This window comes from Aplysia californica, unplaced genomic scaffold (assembly GCF_000002075.1).
Source record: "Aplysia californica isolate F4 #8 unplaced genomic scaffold, AplCal3.0 scaffold00511, whole genome shotgun sequence".
In the NCBI taxonomy this organism is placed as follows: Eukaryota; Metazoa; Mollusca; class Gastropoda; order Aplysiida; family Aplysiidae; genus Aplysia; species Aplysia californica.
The window spans coordinates 267,015-268,746 of record NW_004797781.1 but is presented as its reverse complement, the minus strand read 5'-3'; the positions used below and the strand labels follow the sequence as shown (position 1 = coordinate 268,746).

Sequence of the window (1,732 nt, the reverse complement as noted above, 5' to 3'; positions counted from 1 at the left end):
TCGTTTTTTTCGCTCGTTTTTTCTTGCCCTCTTGTGAAGCGGGAGATATTTTATAACGTATGTCGCATTAAAATGTTAACAACCTACAACTTGATTAAATTCAAAGTGTGCAGTGCAGATGGTTGGAAGGTGCTACGTACTTGTAGGTTCTACTTCTTTATTTTCCCTCTGTTGTTTCTGTCTGCCTGCAGTACTTTTTCACAGGACTAAACGGCCATTATTGTGTCGATGTGCTTCTCTTAACTCAAACAAAAGATTGTGAAGACGCCTACCTTTTCCAAGTTTTTCAACGGTATCTTTGGTGTAACAATTAGGCTATTCGCTTTTACTCGCAGAAGATATGAGTTCGATTCCCTTTATAAAGGACGTTTTCTTTAAACCGAGCATCCCTGTCTGTTGGCTAGAGTAGAATACTATAATATATCCGTCTCAGTCCATGTTGGCCCACCTCCTAAGTAATCTAAATTGTATCGAATTGGGTGTAAAATGATGACAATAACATCTTGCAAAAATAGTTAATACCCATACCCTGTCCAGTAGGCTGTTTTAGTTAAATGGTTTTGTATTATAGTTAATCGTTCGTGAGTTTCGAATTCATTGATTTCATTTAAGGCGTTCATGTGATTCGATTTCATTGATTTGATTTGTTCCTGCCATGTCCCGAGATCAACGGTAAACGGTTTTAATTTGATCCGTTCTTATGTTTAGAGTTTATCGATTTGAATTTATTTTTTTTCATGTGAATCGAGTTCATTGATTTGATTTGATTTATTTTGTTTGCTCATATCACGTCTCGAGATCAACGGTTTTGATAGTTTGATTCATTCATGTGTTGTTCTACTTTCTGTTCATCCTACAGATCCCTCCCAGACAGTCCCCCAGACTCAGAGCCGTACTCTCCGGATGGCAACCGCCACCAGCACACCATGAACGGTTAGTGTTCTCTCTCTCTCTCTCTCTCTCTCTCTCTCTCTCTCTTTCTTCCCCCCCTCCCCGGTCCTCACCAGCGATCCCATTGTACATTATTTTTTAGCTCTCGTTGGTAAGTAAAGATTTCCAAGCAGAAGGGTGGTTCTTTTTCTTTCTCTTTGTTGTGTCTATTTTTTCTGTTTTTCTTTTTACTATGCTTTAAAGGGTTGTTATGGTTTCGATGTGCTTCTCTCTGCACAAACTTCAGTACAAGATGCCATGTATTCGCTCTGTGGGAGGTTGACGGGTGCTCTAATTTGGTTTGCCCTTCTTATCTATCAAACATCTACCACCCTTATCTTCCTCTTTCTTTTGTATGTGCGGTATTCTCTTGTCACACCTCTAATCTACAGCACTTAATGATCTTATTGTGTTGCAGATAAAACTCTAACTCTAACTGGAACTAAACAGTATTCGCACCCATGCGTGTGACCCGAGACTTGTACAAACTTATTCAATTCCTGAAGGAGGACATTTTACGCCCACTTTATTTATAACCACTTATGATCGAGGTGCCGGGCCGCTGCTAAAGCTCTCTATTCAATCAGAGGGCAACCTCCTGGGCCCCTGAGAAAATTGCCTGGCCTTTTATGACGGTGTTGGCCCGGGCTCAGTGTGTCCTGACATATACACAGCCCTGACATACACAGCTGACTGGCTCGGTCCTGGGAGATTTGGGCTGTGCTGACAACAGTCTCCATATAGGGCACATGTGGGATAACGTGTGACGAGAAGGGGCGGGTCTCGTCTCTCTCTCTCTCTC

General features: G+C 41.7%; 1 protein-coding gene across 1 annotated transcript in view; it reads left to right on the top strand.

The window, feature by feature from the left end:
• Window positions 1-859: 859 nt before the first annotated feature.
• The window catches only part of LOC101846240 (myelin regulatory factor), a gene marked incomplete at its 5' end in the record, with an annotated part of 14,921 nt that continues 14,048 nt past the window's right edge, over window positions 860-1,732 (top strand). Inside the window, 1 exon segment of the mRNA XM_013086835.2 lies at window positions 860-933. Coding sequence (XP_012942289.2) covers window positions 860-933 — 74 coding nt within the window.